This window comes from Etheostoma spectabile, chromosome 7, assembly GCF_008692095.1.
Source record: "Etheostoma spectabile isolate EspeVRDwgs_2016 chromosome 7, UIUC_Espe_1.0, whole genome shotgun sequence".
Lineage (NCBI taxonomy): Eukaryota > Metazoa > Chordata > Actinopteri > Perciformes > Percidae > Etheostoma > Etheostoma spectabile.
The window spans coordinates 14,862,355-14,887,261 of record NC_045739.1 but is presented as its reverse complement, the minus strand read 5'-3'; the positions used below and the strand labels follow the sequence as shown (position 1 = coordinate 14,887,261).

At 38.7% G+C, this 24,907-nt stretch overlaps 2 protein-coding genes and 1 long non-coding RNA gene across 8 annotated transcripts in view; 1 reads left to right on the top strand and 2 right to left on the bottom strand.

Moving 5' to 3' along the window:
• Positions 1-3,484, bottom strand: part of arhgef16 (Rho guanine nucleotide exchange factor (GEF) 16) — a 15,144-nt gene extending 11,660 nt beyond the window's left edge. Inside the window, exons 1-3 of the mRNA XM_032521727.1 lie at positions 3,281-3,484; positions 1,594-2,210; positions 976-1,027 (exon numbers count right to left, since the gene is read on the bottom strand). Of these exons, the coding sequence (XP_032377618.1) occupies positions 976-1,027; positions 1,594-2,157 (616 nt within the window). The 5' untranslated portion in view covers positions 2,158-2,210; positions 3,281-3,484. The remainder of the gene's footprint in view (positions 1-975; positions 1,028-1,593; positions 2,211-3,280) is intronic.
• A 1,551-nt stretch (positions 3,485-5,035) lies between these two features.
• Positions 5,036-24,907, bottom strand: part of espn (espin) — a 48,355-nt gene continuing 28,483 nt past the window's right edge. For 2 of the 6 annotated variants that reach the window (XM_032521719.1, XM_032521721.1), the window contains exons 10-15: positions 24,132-24,167; positions 20,579-20,724; positions 19,867-20,241; positions 10,992-11,071; positions 9,298-9,318; positions 5,036-7,335 (exon numbers count right to left, since the gene is read on the bottom strand). In XM_032521719.1, the coding sequence (XP_032377610.1) occupies positions 7,188-7,335; positions 9,298-9,318; positions 10,992-11,071; positions 19,867-20,241; positions 20,579-20,724; positions 24,132-24,167 (806 nt within the window). In that variant the 3' untranslated portion in view covers positions 5,036-7,187. Of the gene's footprint in view, positions 7,336-9,297; positions 9,319-10,358; positions 10,580-10,991; positions 11,072-19,866; positions 20,242-20,578; positions 20,725-24,131; positions 24,168-24,907 lie in introns of those variants that run through there. The other 4 variants (XM_032521722.1, XM_032521723.1, XM_032521725.1 and 1 more) reach the window with 4 other exon arrangements.
• Positions 11,040-24,303, top strand: LOC116693052 (uncharacterized). Its single transcript, XR_004332840.1, has 3 exons — positions 11,040-11,161; positions 12,089-12,196; positions 23,829-24,303. It is a non-coding gene; the product is annotated as an uncharacterized LOC116693052 (long non-coding RNA).

Sequence of the window (24,907 nt, the reverse complement as noted above, 5' to 3'; positions counted from 1 at the left end):
CAACTGCAACACAGAATTTCCCTTCGAGGATCAATACAGTATTTCTGATTCTGAGTCTGATGTGTGTTAAAATTTTCAGCTGACTTTCCAGGTAGACTGTCATCGTTCAGTCTTGGGGCGTGGAGAAAAAAAAAAACGTACAGAGCAGTTTTGGGGTGTCTTCTTTGGCTTTGTCCATTCCTTATGAAGTGTATGGCTTTGGCATGCATTGGCCGGCTTGGTGGACTGCCTCGGCTGCCCTCCGCTTCCTCCTTGTCCTCACAACAATCCCTGCACCAGACACTTTGGCATCTCTGAAACCAGATCACTGCAAGTGTTCCTGTGCCCGTGCAACAAAGAACTCCTCCCTGACTGAGCTAAAAGGGGCCCGAGATTGTTGGTGTTCCCATATAGTCCGATGTTACTTAGGCTACGCAGCAGACCCAGCCATCTGTGTAGATAGCTGCTCACCTTATGCTCAATTTATGTCCACCACATTCATGGGGACTTCATAAATAAGCAGAGGCCAGAGGATTCTTGGAACATAATGAACATAAGCCTAAGCCCTAAGGGAGGTGAGAATGCATCTGTTTAGTGGACAAACAACTCCTCAATGAAAGCATCAAGTCTGCATAATTATTACTTGGAAATTATTCAAATTAAAACTGGAGAAGTAGCAGTGTCTGAAAGGTACAGGACATCAAATTTCAACACTCAAGACTCAACAATCTGACATTTAGCATTCTGGGATCGTTCAGAGTGAATGATTTCCTGTTCTGTTCTCTCCCGTTGCCTCAAGGCATCCACTCTTTCGACACAGACTTTATTGCACCCACACACCAAGTTCAGTGTTTTTTTTACATTTCCAATGAGAAATTCTTCAACACAAAATTGCTTTGCAACCTAATAAAAAATAAACATTGTTATTTATAATCTATTTGTTGTACTGTTGCCAAATTTAGGGAAGTGGACAGGGTGACAAATCAGTGAACATACCATCTTTGAAGGACCCATGTTGGTTCTGGTTCCTCTTTCTCCCCAGGAATCGCTAGAAGGGAGACAGCAGTGCAGCCTAGGTTTAACATGTGGAATGTGCCTCAGTAATACTCAGTTTTTATTAGATCTCTTTTTCTCCAAAAAGTAATTCTCTCTTCAGCACTGCCTCGTTCTTCGATCCTTAAATTGAGAGTTTTAAAATACACTGGTTAAAAAACAAAAAAAAACATGGGGATTTCCTTAACACTGGTACTGGTCTGGAAGATAGGAAACAGTTGGGGAAACATCGAATCATCACTATGACTAAAAAGGAGAATTTGACAGAGGTCGCCTAATGTTATTGGCTATGCAGGCTGTGGCCTATGAAGTTTTTAGAACAGCAAAACTGCATCAGCCGGGCTCTGTTTTTATCTGAAGGACATAAGTTGCATCAAAATTGACATTTTCATTAACCAGTTGCTTCTGATAGTCCTCAATTACAAAACACTCCAAAAATCCAACAGATAAGTGGATAAAATTATCTTTCTACAATACAAATTCAGTTTAATCAACTATAAGTTTATGATAAATGGAAAGTACAATACTGCCCTTTGTCCCCCAACCCCTTGGCCTATGTACCTTGCGTCCAGTGTTGCGAGATGGACCAGGACTGGAGGCTCTGTCCTCTATAACCGGTTTCAGTGTGGTTGCAGGCCCTCCCTCCGACGCCATGGCTTCAATGTCCAGGCTTGTCACAGCAGCTCTGTATGACTTGTTCCTGCGGTTCCTCCTCAAAGCAAAGCCGTCTCCATCACTGTCATAATCCTCCCAGGACAAATCTGGCCCCTGGGTTGAGTGGCGGCTCCGGGTTACACTGGTGGAGTTCTCCAGTCCTACTGGGAACGTCACCACGGTGGTGTGGTGGCGGTTTTTAGGCCGGCCGGCTAAATACTTGGGTATGAGCTGGCGGGTGCCAACCTTCTGCGCTGCAGGACTCTGGGTGCTCAATACCACCGTCTGAGGCACCACCAGTCTATCTACTGCATCTTCCTGGGGTGTGAATGTTTCAGAGTGGGGTGTGGGGGTGCTTTGGGACTGGCAATCATCGCCAGGCTCAGATATATAGAGTTCTGTGGAGAAGCGGTTCTCCAGAACCAGTGGGTCCTGGTCACCCATGCAGTTGTTTGACTGGCTGCTGGCCATGGTGTCCTCCCACGGTCACCTGAGCTCTTCAGCACTTACAACATTGAAGGTGTCTGAAGAGGAGGGGAAATTACAGCTTTTACATGCATAACCAGGAGAAGTTCAAACAGACAGGAACATGTATAAACAGGCACCTTAAATAAAGACATGGGGAAAAAGCAGGGGTATGACTGTGTGTCTCTTGTCTGGATAACCCTAAATACCACAAGTGACCTAAAATGGGGCTCCCAGGGCTGCTCGATAATGGAAATAAATCATGATCACGATTATTTTGGTCAACATTGAAATCACGATTAGGCTATTCATTGACTTTTCAAAAGATGCCGCGATTATTTAACTTAAAAAAGTTAACACTTACAACTGTAAATATTCCCTAAATACTTTCCCCCATTCAGATCACAAGACAATAAGCGTGCTACTTGCAAAACGTAATGTGGAAAATAATATTTTTACTCGATTATTCGTTTTTTACAGAGCTGAAATCGTAATCGCGATTAAAATGTTGACTACTTGCACAGCCTTAGCTGCAAGATCTCACCCCATTGAAGAAAGAAGCCTGACTATTGATCTGATTCCACACAGTTGGAAGGAGCAGCAGCCTCAAACTCATATCAAGGGACTCGATCAACCCGTGACTCACAGCTCACTCCTACCCTGCACTTTCCCACACAAAAGTACACAGAGACGTGCTCCAGCAAATTGGTCCGCCACAGAAACTACAAGAAAACTTATTCACATCATCGTCTCTGATCGATACTCCAAACCTGCCCTGTGCAAAGAGCCTGTAATGTTTATGTGCAGACACACAGGCACGTTATTATGCAGGTCTAACTCTTATAAACATGTCGTTATATGTACAATTATATTCATCACAGACAATAAAAACTGCTTTAACTTCACGTTTAAAAGACATAGCCTACTGATTGAACACCTACAGCAAAACTTGGAATTTGCTTATTTTTTCTATTCAGTCCCAGTCTAAATTTCCAATAACTCCGCTGCCTGAAAGACGGATTAGGGTGGGAGCAAAAATGTCTGCTTCCCATTCCCATGGTTCATAACAGCAAGGCGAAACGCAGTTCAGCAAACAACAAACCTTTGAGCAGTTCATCAGCTGCCTTACCTGCGTGAGGTGACCTTTCAAACACCAGCCTTCCTGTCAAATAATATGACGACTCAGTCCGGCGGTTCTCGAGCTGTCCGGTTCGTTGAGAAGTCCAACTTTAGCAGCAGATGCAGTCCTCCACTCCCCTCTTTCACATATTTCTTCTCACTCACTTCCTCTTGTTTGCAGGCGCCCATTAAGCCGTGCTGCTTACGTCACCACAGGTGAGTGTCAATCAATCACCGAAAAGTGCCAATTTAGATCGAAGCAGGCTTGCAACTACGGAAGCAAGCTTTTCTACAGAAAAAAAGTTTAGCTGCTGTTTCTGTGACGATGGACTCCTTCACAATCCAGCTTGGCCACATTAAGCCATATTTCAATCAAATTCATTTAAAATGTCATGTAGAGTTTATGTTGGACATGTAGTTAAAATCATTTTCCAATACACGAATATAAAATGTTCTCCTTTTTTGATCTTCCATCAAATTTCTACTGTTTCTTTCTTTCTTTCTGATGTTATTTCTGTCTGGTGACATGCCTGATTGGCAACAAATAGCTCATTGGCGCCCTCTGGTGATCAACAGGGGACACTGAACTGCCTCGTCACTGATTTATTTACGCTGCATGTGGAGCAGGGGTCTCCAACGTTTTTTAAGCCAAGGACCCCTTAACTGAAAGATAGATGGAGCAGGGACCTCATACGACATCTATGGGATAAAATGAAGCTGCAAATTAAACTGTGCCTACAATAACATGTAGGGTGGCCTAAAGCCTTTATAGCCTGCGTACCATTTTTTCATAAAATACTAAGCTATTAAAATAGCCTAATAATTGTTGCCATGATTTTGTAAGTCATGTTTTTATTCTAAATCATACATGAGGCTCAGTAAATCTTCATGATTAACTGTATCTTTGGATGGCTACCTTAGTGACTATACCTTACCTATAGGCCAGTAAGCCTATCTTCAGTGGGGATTTACTGTATATTTGCCAATAATATGTTGGATTCATTGAAAACAATTTCAAAAATCAACAATAATTTGGAGGCCCCCCTGCATTGACTCTGAGGATCCCATAGGGGTCCCGGACCCCCTGTTGAAAAAAAACCCAATGTAGAGAATACATGGTATGTGTCATTGAACTTGTTTTGCAATAATGAATGAAAAAAACAGAATACATGGTACATTGATATAGGTACACATACAAAAATTAAACATTTCAAAATCTTCCCCACATTTCTGAGATTTTGGGTTTGAGATTTCTTATTATAAAGATTGTTCGAAAACAATAACCAGTAAATAAATGTAAAAAGTGTGGCACATGGAAATTGTACTCCCAAGTGTAAAACAAAAACATGGAGTCAGGTTGATTTATTTTATTCATTTTTTAAAATTGTATATTACCATTTTTACTTAACGCTACTATTATTATTGTTAATAGTAGTAGTAGTAGTATAAGGATTGGCGGTATTTTGGCTGTAATTACCTATACATTTTAAATCTGCCATTCTTGTTGTTCCAACAGTATTTTCCTGATATTGGAGTTACAGCCCTGTATGTCAACTTTCTCAAAGCATAAACATCCCTCTTTAACTCCGTCCAATGCAGCTACACAAACAAAAGCCTAAAAAATGACTCCAGGTTAATCAACCTCAACAAAAACGGAACATATTAACGTAGGATTTATTCAAGGGCTTTTTATTTTTGCACTAATCTAGTGGATTTTATTGTACATGGGTTTCTGTTGGAGGCAACACAAGCACACTCTGAACACTGTTTGGTGATTAAAGATTTATTGTCTTCATTTTCAACAGTCTTAATAGTTATACATGAGTTAGCCAACATTCTATTCAAGCAAGGCTGAGACATGTAATGTAATGCAAAATGGAAACAATGAAATGACAAAAATCGGAGAGGGTCACTATGTACAGAGTTTAAATATATATCGAAAATCAAATGGCAATGACGTTTACATCATTTTCAATTTCAACATCATATGGCATCTGATGAAAGTTAATTAGAATATTTCCAAATGATTCCCCAACCAGGACCATGTCTTTCATGACGACATGCTGTGTATGCTTGATACCCTACATCTGCAAAAATGTACATCATCAACATAAATGTAGTAAACATAGAGAATATTTTCCATCATGTGGGAATACTTGTGTCCCACGCTCAGGTAGAGACATCCTGCATAATTGTGAGGTTCAGTTGCTCTTAAATGTCACAGATTCATGCTCTGCGAACATTTTAAATGTGTCTCCTCAGTTCTACCAAACACATTCAACACAGCTTTCCCACATTTCCATATTTAGCCCCAAATTGATGAACCCATGCCCAACACATTTGTGAAATTGAAATTCTGGAACTGAAAGTAACTTTTTATAAAAAGCTGAATAAAATCAGCTGTACGATTATCAACCTGGCATTTGTGTCAGTTCTGTTGTGTATGCATCTGCCTGAATGAGTACTATAGAGTACATTATATAAGTTTTGTTCATCTTATTTATTTCTTTGGCCTAAAGAAGTATTAAGTATTGAAAACTGGACTCCTCACACTAGCGGCTGCAGATTTTGCTGGCATTATCTAAGGAACAGTACATTTTTGATGTCATGGCTGTTTCTGGCAGACGAAGAGCACTCTGTATTTTGTAAGCTTTCTGCTCATCAAAGATTTATCCTCCAGGTTAGTGGGACAAAGGCCGGAACAAGACACAGGACAAACTGATGTCTTTTTGCTACTTTTGCAATATTCAGTGTGTAGATGAGGCGTCTTTATTTAAAAAAAGAAAAACGGGGCTGTTAGTCAATGTTAAAATAGAAACCTAGCAGGATTCTACTCACATGTATGTGTGTTTGTTAATTTTTTGTATTTAAGGGTCCTGGGGTCAAATGTGCCTAATAATACATAACCTGCTCATACACATTATGCAACACATACAACATTTCACATTCATCATCACAATAGCTTAACATTTAGGTCACATATAGAAAAAAATAATTGGAGCATTGCAGCTTTGTCTCCATTGATAATTAGTAAAATTCAATTTACACAGCTACATAATCTTTACATTCTTTAAAATATGATATATATCAATTTTCCAAATCCACAGAGAAATGACAACACACTTTTCTAAAGAAACAGATCAGTTTGAGCAGTGTTAGGATTACAACTCTGGCAGTAAAATGAAGCCATTTAGAAAGTGCTTCTATGTGCTTGATACAAAACTGTCCTGACTAAATATATAAGATGATAAAGATGTGGTATTGTCTACACACAGAATGCATTAGCTGCTCAAGGGTTAATTAAGCCTTTGCTGAGTATGTCCATGCCATCTTCAGATGATACAACTGTGAGCTTCTTTTCCATTCTTTACATAATGGTGAGTGTGTCTAATGAGGGGATAATAGACATGCAATAACAGGCTTTTTCACCATGGCAAAAATGCTCAGTATCCCCTTTTCCATCTATCACAAATCTCTTTGAGTAAATCTTCTATGTGAAATAGCTTTTATTGATTTGCAGGAAAGCAAGTAGATAGATACTACAGATAATCTTAATTTAAGTAAGGACATATGCATTTATAGCAAATGTTTTAAGCGAGGAGAATCAGTGCATGTCACAGCTATTGTTAGCACTAAAAGACCAAGAGTTTGTGTCCATGAGACTTTCAATGGGAGGTGGCGAGTCACGCCACCAGAGCTGAGCCTCAAAGCCGGTGTGGACAACAGTAACCACAGCATGGTCCTGTTTTTGAGGTTGAAAGGTGAGACAGGGTTTAGAGGAGAGAGGCTCTTCCCCGCTGTCCAATGTACAGTGCTGATTGGAGGATCAGGTATGGGGAGGTGTTTGGAGAAGGCCTTGGGGTAGGTATGTGAGGGTGGGGAGTGCTGCGGGGCAGAGGATGTGGAGATGGCCCATTTCACTGTTTGGCTATATCCCCTTTCTTCAGAATGATCTGTCGCTGCCAGGGGGCCAGCTTGGTCTCATCGTAGCCCAGGGTCCGTAGTCGCTCCAGCTCTGTCTTCTCCTCCATCTCCTTGGCCTGTTTGGCCTGCTGCTCCACTTTTCTACATGCATCCATGAAGAAAGGTAGGCAAATGGCCAGAAACAGAATAGAAGTTAGAATTGTACAGGGAGCTTTTATGAGGTTTTCTTAAAAGGGAATTTGTTTAAAGAACTTCTAATAAATATAATACAACATAATAAATATAACACTATATATATATATATATATATATATATATTACATAATGTACACAAACACAGACATATTGTCAATTACCATATAGATACTGTTAGTACTGTAGTTTGAATCTTCAAATTTTTGGGGGGGATCTTTTTGGTCATTATTATTTTCCTTTATTTTTACACTACAGATCCAAAAGTGTGTTGACATTAACATCTCATCCAAAACATGCCAACTGGCCATTATATGGCTGCAGGGATTTGCTCCCCTATAGCCACAAGAGCATTAAGGTCCGTCACGGATGTTGAGTGATAAAGCCTGGCTTATAGTTGTGGATAGTAATGGTGGGGTTGAGGTCGGGCCCCCCTGTTACACACACATGCACATACTTTCCCCCTGCATTTAATTTAGACCTATTTCATGGCAGACATTTCAAATCAAATGTGTTTGTGGGTAGTTCACGAAAGGAAATAACAAATAGAAAAAAAGAATAGAATACTAGAAAACAATACATTAGACCATATCAGTAAGTTTCAGTGAAATTAAACAGTGAAACCATTAAACAGTATAGCAGTCGGGTGCCCAGATAACTCAGTTGGTAGAGCAGGTGCCCATTTGTAAAGGTTTACTCCTTTGTGCAGCGGACCAGGGTTTGACTCCGGCCTGTGGCCCTTTGCTGCATGTTATTTCCCCTTTCTCTCCCCTTTCATGTCTTCATCTGTCCTGTAAAATGAAGGCCTAAATGCCCCAAAAAATAATCTTTAAAAAGAAAACAAATACAGTATAACAATGAATGAGTTTCTGAAAATGTAAAAAAAAAAAAGCCACCATACATGTTGGCTACATGTTGACATGCCATAACAGGAAAAGAAAATATTCAATAACGATGTTTTGGTTCCAAGTGTTCCAGTGAGCCATACCAGCGAACTTGCATGCACCTGGAACACACTCACCTGCATGGAATGCATTTTATGTTTTATTTTATCAATTTCCCTGCTTAGACATACCAAAACGAACTGAGGTCAGAGGGCGAAGATAAAACAATCAAGCAACTGGCTAACTGTAGCTACTAAAAACTAAAAACACGGCAGTGTTAGCTAAGCATTCGGTTATTATCATTACTTAAGCTACTTACAATGCCACCTGTTCCAGCCCACTGAGGAGTGTTTTAGGGCTCAAATTAATGGTGAGTGAGGGTGGTCTTGTGGACCTTTAGCTGAAGTTAGTTTATGGTGTTAATGGTGTTAATGGTGTTATTCTGCGATAGACAATTAGGTCTTTTAGCTTTTCTGTGACAAAAGCTAGCTAGACATGTGAGTTTGTCCTTGTTCTATGTATACTTTAGTATAAGATACCACGTCTGCCTCATTCCTCAGTAGGGCTAGCCAAACACGACAACAGCTGTAGGGACGTTAGCCGTTAGCAGGGTTAACCCTTACAACAACAACAACGTAACGTTAGGCTACGTTTTATGACTAATACCGCCACTCCGCTTTCTTATTGCTCTTTTTGACATTTTAGTTTTTAACACGGGCATATCTAGATAATGGCTGACTTCTTCTATAGTTAAGGAAATAGTTGTTAAACATAGGGCCAAGACTTGTTTCACCCTGTCAGTTTTAATTCATCTAAAAAACCTTATGGGATTTTAGCACTAATGCTCCCACTCCCATTGGCATACAGTGGCCAATGTTTGCCACTAGATGGAAGTCTTGATCTTAAATTCATAGTGTCTAAGGACATTTTGAAATTCTAAAGACTTGTTTTCTAGTCATTTAACAGATTTACAAGAAATGTAATGTTATTTAAACATTACTATGTGGAATAAGTAATGTTTTCTTACCTTTTTTGTTCCCTGTCACATCAGAAGGACATAAGCACAAGAAAAAAAAGATGTAAATATCTCAACAGAAAGAGTTATTCAATAAGTTAAAGTTGTTATTTTAAGACTTGTCTATGACAAAATAAAAAAAGTGAATATTACATAATGTTAAGTGGAGATGATTGTAGTTATATAACTATACAAGAAGATCAACAAAGGTTTAGTACAACACTGTAGAGACAGATATAGGCTGAAGCACAGAAATTTATATAACAATCTGGAAAAATCAGAGGAGGTAAATCGTTGGGGTCTCGGGTACATTTTCTTACAGGCCCCTCATACGGAAGAAACAAACTTCTACCTCGTCCGGTAGAAGTTTGTCTCTGTATAATACATTTTGTTCTTTTAATCGACTTTTCAACATTGTTTGACATTATTTGACACTATTATTTTTGTGTACCTATGGTAACTGGTTGGTTAAACCCTTGTGTTGTCTTCCAGTCAAAATTAAAATTCAACCCCTTTTTTTTGAAGTTTTTAATCAACATTTTTAAGTTTTTCTCACATTTTGGTCCCTTTTTTCAACACTTGATGCTTTTTTTGACGTTTTCAACACTACGTAACACTAACTTACTAACTTTAGTTTTACAGTTATTTTGAGAATTTATGGTCAATAAACTTAATTTATAGGAAATTATACCCAATGTTTGAGTTAGAAAAGCAGAAATTAGGAATTTTTTAGACCAAAATTAAAGGAATGTATGTTGATGGGTAATCACAGATTGGAATATGTCAACTTTTACAAAAACACGTCAATTTTATTTCTCTAAATGCTATAAAATTGAAAAAGACACCCCAAAATTAATGAAAGGGGTAATTAAAAAGAATATTAATATAGGAAAATGGGAGAATTTGACCCGAGGACAACATGAGGGTTAAGTCTTGCCAGATTTGGCCTCTCAATATGGCGGCGCCCTCTTGTTTATGTCCCAGAATGCACTGTGCAGTGAGGTCGGTTGCCAAGCCCAATACTGTAGACCAAACATACATGCGCCAGTTAAAGCAGCAGTTTTGAGTAGATCTAACACTTAACCCCTAGTGCAAGTACCCTATATTTTAAGAGTGACGGACGCTGGCCACTTTAGGAAAACGTTCTGTGTACAAACTATCAAACCACAGCTTTAGTAACTGCTTGAGTTGCATTACATTCCATTGGGTAAGAGGTGTTAAACTGTATGTCTTGTCTCAGGCATGTTAGGTTTACTTTAGCATAGTCTTGCTTTGCCGGACCTTCCTCCACACACTGCGAAGAACACAAAGAAAGTGGACGGAAACAGACATTGGCAAAAAGAAATAAAAAAAGTTATTATTTCAGACACGTTCGTCAATACCCTTGCCTTAGATGATCAGATTACATTTTTTGACAGATCTATTCAGAAAACTATGAAATTCCAAAAGGTTCACATACTACCACTGTAAGCTGACCCTAGAGTACATGTTTGAAAATGAGAAAAAACAATTATATGACAAAGTCATTTTCGGCAAGAACTTCCTGTCCCTATTTCCAAGGTAACTTTTGTGAAGAGACACACAAACATAATAGCAGGTGTAAACACAATAAGCACATTCTCCCCATACTGGCCCAGGATATGATAAATACGGTACAAGAAAAGATGAAAAGCAGATGTGCAGAGCAACACAGCTTTGTTACCAACCTCTCATCGTCCATTTTCTTCTTCATCATGTCTCTCCTCCAGGCCGGCATCGATGCCAGGCGTGCAGCTTCCTCCTCAACCTGTAGAGGGACAGAGATAGGGGCCAATAGCAGTCAGTATGGATTTTAACTAACAGCCTTTTATCCTGCTTTGCATGATGACATCCTCTGGTGAGATATACGGCAATTAAACAACAATAATGTATATTTGGTGACCGGCCAAGTGTCTTTTATTATTTAAGGATCTAACCATGCTAAATACTTGACCCGCATCAGCTTCACATACATGCTCAGTAATTCTTCTCTACATTACCACAGTTGCACCACACCATCATAAGCATGTGGCTAAAGATTGGATCAGTGTTCTGTACTGTCACAGTCATCTTCACTCCTGTCACTCTATGGGGACACATTCAAGCCCTTCAAAATTCAAGATGCTTTATGAATCCCACAATCGGGAAATTCACATTAATCACATTCATGTAACTTCATGCTGCCAGTTGGGTCTGGGTGCTCCAACTAATATTGTTAGGACAAAATGGATTAAAATCACATTAAACACCATTTAAATGATGTTCAAGACAATAAATGGTGTCCCACAGTTGTGTATTGCATCAAACAATTCACATGTGTAAAACAAAGTCATTAAACACACATTTTAGTTTTTAAATACTTACATCAATTCATGTTGCAGTTTTTTGGCATTTCCAGGGTCTTACTCAGCAAAGTTATTTACTCAAACCTGCTTACTGAAAGCTGGAGTTAACTGGAGTTTCTAGGTGGTTGTAGTACTTTTGAAAACCAAAATCAAATTATTCAAAGGTTTTTTTGATGTGTTTCATGCCTGTAGGGTCACATAAACCCTTAAAATGCTGAAGAGGGCAGGAAAACACTTAAAAACTAGTGTATAGAGCATATGGAGTACTGTGTAAACTGATTTATGCACTTACTACAGAAAATAGAGCGCATACACACACAAAATAGATACTTGTTTTTTTTAGAATAAAATGAAGGCTTTTAAATGGACAGGACATTGTTTTACAGGAGGTTCTCAGTGAACGCACACAAACAGAAACTGGATCCTTTTCTCTCTTTCAGGCTGTAATTGGAGGTGAAGAGAAACAGGGCAGCCATCTTGGATTTCTCATCTTTGTCTGACAAGATCCTCTGACTACAGCATTTCACTTGCCACGGAAAACATTCCAGGTAAGATTATCTACACAGTAAATGTTTAATGATTCCCCTGGGAATAACAGAGAAAGAAAAAAAAAGAAGAAAAAAAACAATAGCTGTGGGATATGCTAATAAGTGCTAATTAACAAAGCTGATTTGCAGTGGCCATTTACATGGTCAAATGTGGGTTATGTGTTACTACTGGAATACTGCTTGCTGCTGCTCATCCCCAAGTCACAGATCAACTTGAGTTTGGTACTTTCAAACAGTTTGTGAAAGCCAGCTAAAAGTTTATTTTCACCATATTTTGTTAGGTTTTGGTAAAAGGATTGCTTAAGCCCCACCGTGTCCCCTGAATACAGCTTGTTAGTCTTACGTTATATAGCCACAGTTTACATGTAACTTGCTAACAGTGCTATTGCTAATGAATGATAACTGGCAACAATGATTGTTTCAGGTGACTGAAGTAGAAATTTCTCCCTGACAGTGTAAACAAAGTATTTTGAAAGTGACTGGATTACAACTTGTAAACGCATATGAATTGTACCTGGTTTTACACCGTGTTGCGTATTTTAGGATTTGGAGTATTCAATCAGCTGATTACACCATTCAATACCAGCTATGTTATAAGAACAGTAGGTAAGGAACTTAAACAAATATTTAAAGTATGTTGTATTGCAGTGCTGAGTGAGTGCATCAATACAAACCAACTTGTAATTTATCAATGACTTATTTAATATCTTAGCTCAACAATGCACTGCCCATTTAATTCACATTAAATCACTCACATTAACATTAATAACATCAATAATTATATCCTCTGTCCACACAACTGTCTTTGAGAGTTAACTAGAGCACTGAATGGCGATCAGATGAACATAGAGAATACAAGCAGACTTCACACAGGAATCAAAACGTTCCTGTTAGAAATAAAATTCTGCTTCCCAGCCTATACCCAATGGAACCCAGAAAGGTATTAGTTTTTGGGGCAGATTCATATGAGCGAGAGAGAGTAGCCATTACATTGCATTAGCCTGGCAAGCATCCATTACAATCAATAACAGATGCAATAAAAGTTTTCAACAGGCCAGTTTCTCAAAATTCTTAATGTTTCAGGTAAAATTTGTATAACTTGTGATTCTGCCTGTACACCCTTCTGGATTATTCTCAATTGTGTTCCTCTGAGTGGGAAATTCTGAATTCACGTTTATAAGCCACATTAATCTGACTAATATTAGTAAACGGCAAGTTGCATTTAAAAAGTAAGGCAAATTATTTTATTATTTTAATATTAGAGAAATCATGAGCTGGTAAGTGGCAATTTGTGTAGGGTTATTGCTGCTAAAGATGGTAAAGGAACAGCTTATTGAATACCTATATATTTTTGCTAGTGGGTCGCTGTGAGTCATGAATTTGGCAGTGCGAGTCAGATTGAGTCTTGATGCGTCTATTTCATGCCTGACCTGACTTCTACCTGAATCAACTATAAAAAGTTACACAACCTGTTAGTTTTTTACTGCATAGTTTTATATTTGGTTAAACCTTTGTGTGTGTGTGTGTGTGTGTGTGTGTATTTACTGTATATGTGTGTGTGTGTTTGTATGCATCTATCTATATATATATACACACTGTGTATTTATGTATATATACACACTGTGTATTTATGTATATATACAGTATATATATTCTGAGTGTTTCTAAAACTTATATTAAGGACTAAAATAGTCTACACAGTCAAAGTGAAGGGCCTTAACGTTACCCGTCGCCACATTGTTTACAGAAAACAAGCCCAATACAGATGTCACTCGTGGCAATATCAATGTGCTTTGTGTGGACAAAGCATGTAGTTAATGTAACTCATTTAGCAACTGGCTCTCTGCTTCGTAACGGTAATACTCCACTGCTTGTTTGTCAGCTAATAATCAACTGTAGAGTAGCTACACCTTTTTAGAGGATCCCTTGGTAAATCAGCCTCTGCTGGGTCGAAAATGAAATTGTAGAAAAAAAGGTTAACACCAACATTTATTGGCAAAATCCATTGTTATGTCTACAAAATGATTTTAGAATATAGCCTAGTATACTTTCAAGTTCAAGTCACCACTACCTCTGGTGATATACTGCACACCGGCATTGCCAGCTGACTGCTTTCCCTTTTGGACTGTGAGTTGATCAAGATTCACTGTAACCGCCTTATGGTTCCTATAAGCCATGGATAGCATGTCAGCGGGTGGTACTGCTAAGAGGGTTATTTGAAGGTAATCTTGATGCTGCAGAAAGGACTCTATGACAATAGTGTGGTTCTTTGCTGCTACATGCGTTGCAGCGAAGGATTACACATTCAAGAGTTTGGTGTTGGACAAAGACTGGTTCTCCCATTGGTACGTTTGTCATTAGGATTATTTAAAATGTATTTATATGGCCTGATTTCTATTCAAATATTTAAAATGTTCTGTTGGCCATGTGTATCAGTTGAGTAACCCCAACAGTTAAAGTAGAATGTTTTAAAAAAGAACTACTAAAATCATGTAATCACAAAAATGTCAAACTTTATTTTAACAGCAATGTAGAAACCAAATAATAAAGGAACATGCATTTAATTTATAGAAAGTTTGAAAAATATTTCAGATCCACTCAAATTATGAGGGAACAAAAAGACAGAACTGACTTCATCGAACTTCAATTCCTCAAATTTTTTGCTTAATTTATATGATAATAGCTTTGTCAAATGAATACTTTGCTGATAGAATTTTGCAATTTCTGAGTTTTTAATTACTAATTAAAAATCTCTGATCTGTTTTTTAGACCTTGCATTTACCATACCTGTTTATCTATGTAGTCTACTGTATACTGAAAGGAACACATTTTATGAACAACAGCATGAGGTCACAGTCTTAAAGAAAAGCCATTTCTGAACCACAACGCAAGCTTAAATGCTAGCAAACCCACTGGAGATCTTGATTGTTTGCCTTTTGATTTCAAATAACAAAACCCTAAAAATGATTGTAATGTTTTTTCCTCACTGGGTTAAGAATGAATGGATATTATTTATTAAACTGTCAGTATTTTATTTATAGTGGCCTTAGTCTAACCATATACTCTTTGGAGTTAGATTTTGAAGTGACTCCCTTGTATTTCAAACATTGTAAATCACTGAGTTTTAAATATAAACAAAGTGTGCAGAGTTTTACCAGTTATGTCCATTACAAAGATAACCTGAAAACACTACATGACTTTTATGGCAAATCTTTTCCTTTTAAAAACTTTCCTAGTAGTGTGTCATGGCAATCAATCATACTAGATTCAAAAAGCCCTTGGTTCAACACAATTCAAAATGAAATGATTTTAGAAAATTTGTGTGTCTGACATCACAAGCTTTATTTTCATTCACTTCAGCATATGCAAATGGTAAAGTCAGTACAGCTAAGTGGATGCCCTTTGCTGCAGTTAAGTCCCTTATGTGACATGGCCTCAAAGCTAACACACCAGATTAGTTTCTGTTCTCGGCATACTCCACTTTGCAGGCTAGTTTCCCTGATCCTGCTCTTTATGCATTTCTTCTCTGGTTGTACAGGTAAACTGGACTTTTAGTGGACACTTAGTCCAAATAGTTGTTAGATATCAAAAAGCTCAGCTTCCTTCTCTTTCCAAAAAGCAAAGCTTCGGTCAATGTATCTGATGATCTCCTCATTGCTAAACTCTTTTAGCTCATAGATAACTTTAATTGAGTCGTCATTATGTTCATCTCTGGTTGAAGGTTTATCAACATGAGGTTCCTCAATGATTTTAACAGAAACAGGTGGAACGTCTTTTACTTGATCTGGTCCTGAGCTTTCTTTTGTGTCCTTCAGAGTCTCAGCTTTTGCTTCAGTGTGTTGTACAGTTTCCATTGTGAAGCTCGGCAAATGGTCCTGCTCTGAACCTATTCCATTAGAAACAACTGATTCCTTTGATGACGTCTGCTCACTAGTTTTTGCATCCCCTTGAGTATTTTCCTCCAATAAGTTCTTAAGGATTCCCTGCTCCACGCACTGGCAATTGTCAGATATGGCATCCTGGGATACAACAGGTGATGATGGAGAAACATTTGATTGTGAGGCTGGTGGGGAAGGTTGTGGTGATGATGCAGGTGGAGCAGACTGCACATTTGGAGGTGGGGGTGCAGAATGGGTAGGTGGTGGAGGTGGTGGAGGATGCGGAGGTGGGGGCGGGAGTGATTCGTGCATCATGGACATGTCAGAAGACGTACAACGTAAAGAAGCTGTCAACACACCTCCCCCATCATTTGAATCTTCAAAATATTTGAGTTTTATGTCTTCAAAACCATCCACCCAGTCTCGCTTCCCTCTCTCAATTTCCTCCATCACCTCCTTGTGAAACTGCCTTATGATCTCCCATTTATGGCTGCCAAGACGGTCAAACATCTCGTAGCACAAGAGGTGGCGGAATTTGCGCTCACTGCGAGACATGTTCATTTCTAGCAACTGGAAGTATCCAAGCATGAAGAGGTCAAGGGTTAGGCTTTCGTAGCTTACAGGAGACCCGTTGATGTGTGGCAAGAAGTGCTCTGGCCAGTAGATCATCTGGGCACGACTCAGCCTGCGGATCTGGCGTGTGGGCACTTGACTCATGATTGTCCTCCAGTGGCCAATCAGATTCCCTACTACATGCTTTGACTTCATAAAAAGGAAGAGTTTGTAGTCTTCACTCTGCATTTCCCCACCAATCTGTGCACTAAATTCATTGTAGTCCTCCCAGCCCACGTCTAAATGATCTGCTCTCCTGCCAGTATGTTTAGTCTGATAAGATTCAGAGATAGTGTACTTTCGCCAGTGTTCAAGGAACAAGAAGACAATTCTTTCTTTCCTCATTTCAATGCATTCCTGGACGTAGCTGAGATCTGTCTGCACCTCCAAGCTTCTTGTTAGTTGATCATTATTTAAAATGGGGTCTACAGAAAGAACCTGATTGAACTGTTCAATGTTAGCTTGAGCAACCACCTCAGAGTTTGCGTATGTGTGAGGAGCATGAGATGCGATTATAATTGGCTCTTCAACAAACGATAAGGCTGCTTTCTCCACTGAAGTTAAATCTCCATTGGGATTAGACTGAGAGACCTCAGCAGAGGAACAAGGGACAACATCCTCACAAATTGTCTCTGGACGATAACTAGACTCACTTACCACCGGAAGTGACCTCTTGCGTTTGTACACCCTATTTGCATTATCTGCAGACTGATGATTCTGAATTTCATAATTGGCCTTGAGGTTCTTTACTGAAACTCCACACTGCTTTATCTCTTTCTCCACATTTTCTCTTGTTGAGAAGGACTGAGATCGTCCAATAAAGCCGGTGCCACCGGATTCCGCTGGTTCAGACTGCCCTGTGCTTACATTCCTTGCCTCTAATTGAGAATATCCAGGGCATATTAGATCCAAGATGTCAATCTCTTTTCCCCCCAGTGTGGCAAGAAGAATGGCCATATTCTTGAGCAGGGTAGAAATGTTGCTGCACCAGGCTGGAAGATCTTCAGCTTGGCCATGTACCTGCTTTGGATTGACTGAAAAGTGCCCTTGATTGAGGGCAGCAGAAACTGGTAGGAGTTGGTGAAGCTCCTGCTCTAGTTTTTCCAACTCCTTCTCGACTTCTGATACCTTGTGCATGACCTGCAGGTTCTCAATTTGCTTTTCAATACGGTTTAGGTCATCCTCTGTCATCAGTTCCCCAAATGGGCCCAGAATGGCATTGTGGATGTGGGAGTAGTGCCATTCCTGAGGCTGGTAGTGGCCGCTTGCCGCAAACTAAATCAAAGGTCAAAGGAGACCAAAAGACAAGAACAAAAGGGGAGGGGGAGGGGGTGTTCCTTCAGCTCGATGTTCCTGGTGTGAACACACACTTCAGTGCAAATCCATCGTGACACACATGATTTACATGGATTTAGTGGTGCAATGGCACTGCCTCATTACAAGCACATGGCTTTCTACTTTTATTTTGAGTCAAAGAGAACAGAGACAGATTTGTCATATATATATATATATATATATATATATATATATATATATATATATATATATATATATATATATTAGTTTACACCATTTCTACAATCGTACTTTTTTGGCACTTGATTGCATTTCTTTTACATCTATCATTCCCTCTTTCTCTCACCCATTTTTATGAGTCAGGTGTTTTATGTTCTTGATAAGTTTAAAAAGTAACTACACAACTGCTGAATATTCTGCTTTTACTGCCATCATCTGTCTGCAACCGAAATATGATATAACACTGCACTATTTCAATGTTACATCACTGTTGGGTTCTGGCACCAGTGCAACAGTCCACACCCAACAGTGATAGGAAACCACACTGGATGTGGTTCAAGGTGCAGCAGAGTTGAAACTGTCAACCTAAAGTGCAACAAAGATTTTTCTGATTAAGAATGTATCATGATCTTCTTTCAAAAAAAAAAAAGTATTTTATATTTTTGTTATTATTACTGGTAGTGTGAATAGGCTCGGCATCACACCACTGAATCAGCATGTAAGAACTTAAGCCGCAAAACTCCATCACCAAACATCAGCCCACACTGAGAATCCATTAGTCAAGTGTGTTAATGTTGTGATGGGCATTATAGCCAAGTATTCAAGTCACTGCACCCCAAAGAGTATCATTCATTCTATTTATAAATACTGTAAATGAAAAAAGAAACATGCATAGAGATAAATAAAGAAACAAACAAATATTTAAAAAGTTAAATTAGTGAGTACATGGTTGTCTACATTTAAAACTATTTAGGTCCAATGCTGTTTTGCAATTACTAATAGTTATCTTTCAATGTGTTATTTATTTATGTTCAGCTTAGTTTACTACTTTAGACCCAACAGCCAGTTATTCTAGTGATGTCCCTGCATCTCAACAAATAAACAAAACACTAATTTTCCCCATTACTAAAGGACATTAGATACATTTCTACCTGCTAGATTATTTAAGTGTTTAACATTGCAATCCTTGATTAAAATTTAATATTAACCAATCAAATTTAATCAATCAATCACATATTGCATAGAGTCCTAACAAGTGTTCAAATTGCTACAGTATGAATTACTAATTAATTGCTTGACTAAATACACATAATATTAACACACCGCAGTGACTATTAGATTAGTGGATGTAATTTGATTCTGAAGCCAAATAATCAAATTTTTGTGAAACAAGTTCAGTTCAGCCATGTGAATCACTTTGGCCATATTATGTGGTCTGAAGTATAGGTGAATTATGAAGTACATAAGGCAGGTGACAACAATTAAACTGCAAAAAGGCTCAAAGTGATCATGTCCCTTGCAGCAGCTCATCTGACAATACATGAACTCTCCTTTAGCTATCAAGAAGGTATAGATGCTAAATAAACTTGTAGTCTTAATTCCCAATGGATGTTTTACCCTCATTATTTGACCAGTCAAAAATAAAGCAAACCTATGTCATGCACGAATACTAAAATCACATTCATACAACCTTATTGTTAAAAAAAGCAAAAAAAAAAACACTCAAATCCAAGCACCAGCTATCCCCTTTGTGTTAATTATTTCAAACTGAAGCAATATGTAATCAAGGTTACAGAGCAATTTAAATTTACTGAACCACAAATGGGATAGCTAAGACACGATAACACTTCTAGATCTTTCGAAAGCTTTGCAACATTAGCCTACCTTGCGCTTGTGCTCCTCCTCCTCTTGCATCTTGACCTGAAGTTTTCGCACCATCACCTGCCTCTTCCATTCAGGGATCGCTTTTCCCTGTTCATCATGAGTGGGCACTAGTGCCTCCACATCTGCAAGGCTCATCTTCCGCCCTGATTCTGCTCCTGCCGTGCCGGCTCCGTTCCCATTGATCACAGAGTTGGAGGACAGTTTCTCGTAGCTCAAAGAGGTTGACATGGTCCTGGCAGATCCGGAGCCAGTGGGACTGGGGCTGGGACTAGGGGTAATGGGTGGAGAGGTGACAGAAGTATTGGATGGTGGAGGGGATGAAGGCTTGGCTGGTGGGCTAGATGTGCGGGTCTCTGGTGGAGATGCTGTGTTTTCCTGGATAAAAATAAAGACACCAATGGACAAGAGAACATGGGGTGTAAAATACTGGTAACCATTGGATTTTTTTAAAACCTGTCACCACAAAATCATAAGAAACATACAGTTAGAAACCCACATTAGGCATTTTTGTGTAAAGTTAATGTGTCGCAAGTTGCACGTCGCTTATGTTAATGGGTTTGGAAAATGTTGCGGATCCATTTAAGTCAGTGTGTCTTTACATTTACTTGGACTTAATTAGGAATGAAGACAGAGTGACTGCTGAATTTCTAAAATTACCAAAATGACCAGTTCTGCATTTGTAGTCAGTAGTGCTGGAAGGCTGTGGACCTACATTGTTGCCTGTGGGTCCGCTGCTGGAAAAGACAGTGGTGTAGCCTTTACTTTGAGGTGTTGGCTTGAGGCTCTTTCCTGCTTTGATCTCTGCCAGTAGCTCCGAGTTGTCACCGGTGGGGGACATCATGTTGAAAGATTTTGTGCCTGCAGACAAAAGGATGGATCCGAAAAGTGAAACCAGGTAGTAAAGACAGAATAGATGGAGAGAGAAACGGAGAGAGTGAGACACTGAAGAAGAGGGAGGGAGAGAAGGGTTGGGTGGCATTTCAGTGTGTAAATATTTCATTCGATCAGGCAGGTAACAATGCTGACTTCGAGCATGTTGCACAGTGTTAGGAGGCCATTATAATGTACTGAGCCACTGTCTCTCAAGGATAAGCTAAATAAATACATTTTTTAGATGTGTTTACTTTGATTAACATTTGCCTTTAAATCCCTTGGGGTTCAGGGTTTTCTTAAGACATGTCTTTCTGTAACACAGTTTGGATTATTAAATTTTTTTCCAGCTGCCAAACTCCAGTAAATACATGTCAAAGACATTTCAAATTAACCAATACAAATACAGCACATGGGCAACTGTTGCATCAATCAACAATTGCAGTGAGCCAGGATTAGATAATTCAAAACTATTTCACTACAGTGACCCAAAAGAGAGGAGGCACACAATCTCTGTCACCTGACCCATACACAGCTAAGCTACTATTGAACTTTTAACTTTTTAAAAACTTGGTCTATGGTAAAATGCATGCATGCTTCCATGGACCCTAATCTGCTTATATGAGGAACAATACAACAAATTCAGGCAGACTAATACCTCCTCTGTTGGGAATGCAATTACAAGGGAACTTTGTTTTCACTTTTTAAGGACAGACAAAATGGAAGAAAGTGCAGGCAACGTTAAAGTAGCTTACATGTGAGGCCACATTTAGTTTTTCAAAACATCAATATTTAAAAAATAAAATAAACACATGATTAACCAAATACAAATATATTTCAGAGGAAAAATAACATGGTAGCTATTTAATTGCATCTATGCAACAAATGTTTAAGATGTGGCTGAAAAACGCTCTGATCAATTGTGATAATGGAATGTACAACTAATTTTTATAGCAGCCAAACTTAAACACTGTTTTAAAACATTTACATTTCACATAAATTGGCCCAAACACAGTAAGAGCCAACAGCTACCTCACCTGTTTTAGTGAATGTAAACCTCCAATAAATAGAATATCCTTAGTCCCTCATTGATTGCTCATTGTCTACTTGGGGAATGAAGAAAAAAAAAAGTCCTTCCGTAAAAATGTTCCCTGTTGAGGCGACCACAATGGTCTAGCTGGACACAGCCTTGCTAGCCTGACACCCTCCTCACTCTCCCTTGCTCTCCCTCTTTCTGTCTCTCTCACTTGGGGAAGAGAGAGCAGCTTTCTATTAAAGACCCATCATCACAGTTGGGGGAAATCTAAAGGAATCACCAGTAACTGGAAGTGACAGCGAGCCATTGGCAAGCCGGCCAGGAATTAACACGCACACATGGACGCACGCACACACAGTCACCATTCAATCCCCAGCTTGTTAGTCTACCCTACCAGACCAATCCTTACTGCAGCAAACCTGACACAATTAAATCGTACACGCATTCATGACATGCATACAGTCTCACCTCACATTTACTAGAAAAAAGAAAAGTAAGAGACTGGTGACCGACACGCCTGACTTTTATACAATGTGCTGTTACACACTGTAACTGTGGCCTGTAAAACATTTCTGATTTAAAGGAAGTGGCAACTGAAACCTGACACACTTTACAACAACCTGTGACAGCTGTCCCGAGTTAGTTCACTGTCAGTTCACAGATACTGTATATTGTTCAATAGATCTCAATTGCCAGGTGCAATGAACGCTACCAAACTTTTCTAAAAATACTCTTATTTAAAACGTATGTAACTGTATCAGGAAAAAAAGATTTCTAATTTTGGCAATATAAGTAGCCTACCTTCAATCATTTCCCCTCATATATCTTCATTGTAGAGTTTCAGAAACGCTTGATTTTCCACAATCAGATGTGTAAAAGGCAATATATTACACTAGGCTAAAGTTGCGGTACTTGTATCTATTTGAATACATCGTAGTATTTGTGCGTCAAAGGTTGTGTGTAGCTAAATTCTGTTTAAGCTTAAGGGTGTGGACTTGGCAGGTCTGCCATGGTGAATGTAAAGGAGGGTGGAGCTGTGAAAGGTAGGGAACATTTGACAAATAGCCCTCACGATAGACATCACAGCACAAAATGTTTCAAGTCAAAGTCAAGCTGCTGCATCTGTTAATAGTTGTGCTGTTGCAAAGCACTTCAGATAAAGATGGGTCCTGTAATGTAAAATTCTTTGTCTTGTTAATCAATAGAAAACAATAAGAAACGTCTAAAGGTCTACAGCCACCTGGTTTGTTGCCATCAAAATGAGCATCTGATCTGTAAATTCATCTTGAGATCTCAGAAGTGTTGGCGGCTTTCATTTTATGACCACCTAACTGCCGGTTTATTACCTGATTTAAGACTGTAGAACAAATCATATTATGAAGAAGCACACACGGTTCCTTAGCACTTCAGATAAAGATGTGTCCTGCAAAATATTAAAAGTATAATCCTCTTTCCTGTGTTGATCAATAGGAAACAATAGAGAATGTCTCTCTCATTGTTGCAGCCGCATTTTCCATCTACTACCTGGTTTGTTGCCATCTTTACAATGACCATTTAAGTTGTAAATTCATCTTAAGCCCTAAGATGTGTTAGTGGAGTTTAATTTTATGGCCACCTAACTGCCTGTTTATTTCCTGATTTAACATTGAAACACAAATCATGCCATTAGTAAGCACACCCTGCCCTTTAGCAGTAAGTATTTTATTGGTATCCTACCATTAGGCAGCAGGTGGAGCATAATTAGTAAGAAAATTGGATATTTTATGAACTAAAGATTAAGATGCCTACATGGAGCAAGCAGTTTACCGCTTAATTGATTTTGCTGTCTATTTCTGCTTTATTAAAAAACTGTACTGTGTATTGAGCTATGAGTTGCTTGTCAGCTAAAACACAAAGCTGAATTCATATTATACTGTAATTGATCCTTCACAAACATTTGTTTGTGATAATGAGCTTCCTCACATGCTGTGTCCAAGAATCTCACCACAATTCTCCTTCAATCATCTGTTCCCTATGTGGCTGTTTTACTGTAATCATTTTTTTTTTTTATTCACAGGGAACTTTGTAGAGTTCACTTCTATCGACTATAGGGTGACACAGGTGTTCTTTTGGCTCTCTGACCATGGTGGATCTCAGCCTGTCTACTACTTCTATTTATTTTGAACAAAGGGCTTTAAGTAAATCAAAATATACAATTTCCTTTATAATTGATGTGATTTTTTTCCTTTCTAAAAAAGTATACATTTTTTAATGATAAGAAGGAAAGTACAAAGGCCTAATGTGCACCCCAAATTGGATTTGTGTACAATGAATGAACTGATTTAGTTGAAAGACTCTCTGGTTTGTGGTCCGTACTTACTCTTCATAATTCTTTGAGAGGCAGACATATCCCCACCTTGACAGAGCAGCAGTGAGGACAGACCATGGCAGGCAAAAACAGAGGAAAACAAACAAAAAGAGAGGAAAACAGGTGGAGATGGAGCCGATGAAAGAAAACAGTAATACAATAAACAGAAATGTACATTAAGGGGTTAATTGGGGGAAAATAAACTTGGAACAGCATTAGTATACTGTTGTTTCTTGCATGTTTTATCCGTTGTTACTCTTAATGCTACTGCTGTTTTACATTGGAGCCCCTGTCGCATGCCCAGCCATCTTAGAACTGTTTTTTTTTTTACAAATAATTGACAAATAATTGCTATTTTGGAATGTTTTCCTCCTCTTCTCTAAGGTTCAAGTTTTGATAGTGCTGGGCAAAATTATGTGGATTTCTTCGCTATGACAGTGTGTTGTGTTTAAATTGCTTTAAAGTGTGTTATTTGTTATATAGTTTACTTAATTGTGTATTTTGGTTTATTACTAATTAGATCTTTCTGAGGCATTCTTACTGTTACCATTTTCTGAGAAATAGTTATATGCTCTGGAACAGATAGACTCATGGACTGATCAACATGTACACTGTCAGACTGCTGAATCCAGGGCAGCCCAAGGCACTTACGGAAGTGGATGAACTAGTTTTCAAGGTAATGGTAGCCCTACATCATTAATTTATAATCTGTTATTTAGGATGCTAGGGTCAGACTCAATGTATCTTTACCAGTGAGATTAAATTGTGCCCATTAATACCAGGGCTCT